Source organism: Akebia trifoliata, chromosome 6 (genome assembly GCF_017979445.1).
Source record: "Akebia trifoliata isolate Shusen 1 chromosome 6, ASM1797944v1, whole genome shotgun sequence".
In the NCBI taxonomy this organism is placed as follows: Eukaryota; Viridiplantae; Streptophyta; class Magnoliopsida; order Ranunculales; family Lardizabalaceae; genus Akebia; species Akebia trifoliata.
Window position 1 is genome coordinate 4,691,678 of NC_141380.1, and position 2,098 is coordinate 4,693,775.

The 2,098-nt window shown below is 36.9% G+C and overlaps 1 protein-coding gene across 1 annotated transcript; it reads left to right on the plus strand.

Annotated features, from left to right (window-relative positions):
• The first annotated feature begins 592 nt into the window (after positions 1-592).
• Positions 593-1,188, plus strand: LOC147399782 (SAUR-like auxin-responsive protein family). Its single transcript, XM_086445263.1, has one exon. The coding sequence runs from the start codon at positions 680-682 to the stop codon at positions 1,055-1,057; it is 378 nt and encodes a 125-aa protein (XP_086301389.1). The 5' UTR covers positions 593-679; the 3' UTR covers positions 1,058-1,188.
• The last annotated feature ends 910 nt before the right edge of the window (positions 1,189-2,098 follow it).

Below are 2,098 nucleotides of genomic sequence, written 5' to 3' on the forward strand. Positions count from 1 at the left end.
ATCGTGAGTTCGAAATCGAGTGCAACCTCTAAATACTTGCTAAGCGGGGGGTTGTGGACCTCATATTCCCTGGGTTAACAAAAAAAAATCAGGGAGAAATCAAACCACTCGACCTTCTCCATCCTACTTATCTGGCTAAACTCTATACCAAAAAGGCAAGAAACCCTATTAGTCAATACAAGATTATATTAATAGGTTTAGATTTATTGAAAAGGCATTTTGCAACAATTCTGATAAAACTAACCTTTCCTTTGCCCCCTCTCATTAAAATATAAAATATTGACTTAAATGAGAACCCTGATCCAAGTTCTATTTATAATTTATTTATATTATGGGATCTCACTCTGAGATTTCAAGGAAAGATCTCTCTCTCTCTCTCTCTCTCTCTCTCTCTATATATATATTATATATATATATATATATATATATATGATATTAATTGGGTGCAAGGTCGTACAATTTCGTATCAAGCTGCAACTCTCTTACTTTTACTATACTAATAATACAATAGAAAAAGACATAAATTGAAAAATATTACACACACTTGGCTCACCTCTTAGCTACCTATCATTCCAATATTTAATGCTCTCTCCACAAGCACACTTATATAAACCTTCCTCTCACTTTCGTCCTCTCTCTGACCTTCACTTTCTCTCTCAGTCTCTCTCCAAAGGAAAAGATGGGGAAGGGAATGTTCTTGAGGTCCTGCCTTTCTAAGTGGAGAAAGATGGGCAAAAAAGTTTTTCCTTCTTCAACGTATGACCATTGTTGTCAGTGGGTTCTATGGCCTTTCTTGCATGAAGAACCACAACCCATTCCCAAAGATGTCCCAAAGGGACATTTAGTAGTCTATGTAGGTGAAGATTACAAGAGGTTTGTCATCAAACTCACCCTACTTAAACATCCTCTCTTCAAGGCATTGCTCGATCGTGCCCGCGAAGAGTACCAATTCACTCCCTACTCTAAACTATGCATCCCTTGTGACGAGAAAATTTTCCTCAGTGTCATCCATTGTGCTAGCACTCCGAAGGATCGAAGGATCTTGTTGTGTCTTTGAGGATCTACAGCTAAGCGAATTTGCTTGATGAGGTCTAACTTCTAAATCTAGCATAGTCTTATGTACTTTATTTACACCATGTACTACATAATTTATATCCCTTGGTTATAAATGTAATTCATGTATTGAAATATGCAATTACCACCCAACGCTTTTCATTCTTACTAGTAAAGCTTCAATTTCTTTTAACGTAACAAACAGTTGTACCCATTCTTTGTAGGGCCGGGGCGTTAAGCACTTTGGTTTTTTGTTTGTTTTTTAAGGGAAGCTAATTGTGAAGTTGGGTTTTAAGGAAGTCGAACCCACACGTCTACCAACTTGCTAAGTTGGCATCTTCGTGAAGTACTTTGTTAACAACTTAAGAGAGACATCCTAGGATGTATGTTGTCGATGGGAACATATTTTCCCAAATATCCATGTCCGTCGTTGGACCCAATTAGTATTTAGTCTGGATCTAGTTGCTCTAGTTTAGAAGTTTTCTATGCTTCTATGGATTAACCAGACTTGGTTCACCAAACAGACCAAGCAATTGGGACTGGGTCGGTTGGCCTTCCGAGCCTGAGTAATATAGGTGGGATCTGGACTAAATGTAATGGTACCCAACCCGCTAAGACAGTACAAGTACATGGAAAAAACTAAAAATTGTCTAAATATCTGAATCTTATAGAGCATAACTAGGATAGTTACAACTACCAGGTTTGAAGCCACCAACTTGGTAAGTTGGTAAAGACTAGGTGGGTAATACCACAGACCTGGGATTGAAACCCGTCTTCACCATTTTTTCTTTCATTTTTATAAGTATAAATTTTATTATTAAAGAAAGAAGCAAATACAACAGTCTCCAGATGAAGCAATCAAAAGGATAAAAATAACTAAGAATTACAAATAGAGTCTCATCTAAAAACCAAGTCCTGAAAAAAGAAATCCTTAAACTCTGAACATAATTTGCACCAAAATAACAGTAGTCCCAAAACATCTAACACAATATCCTGAAAAGAAGAGACCACCCCTTTGAAAATTCTATTATTCCTCTCCAACCAT

Coding starts and splice junctions, on each gene's coding strand:
- LOC147399782 (XM_086445263.1), top strand. CDS start 680: ATGGGGAAGGGAATGTTCTTGAGGTCCTGCCTTTCTAAGTGGAGAAAG.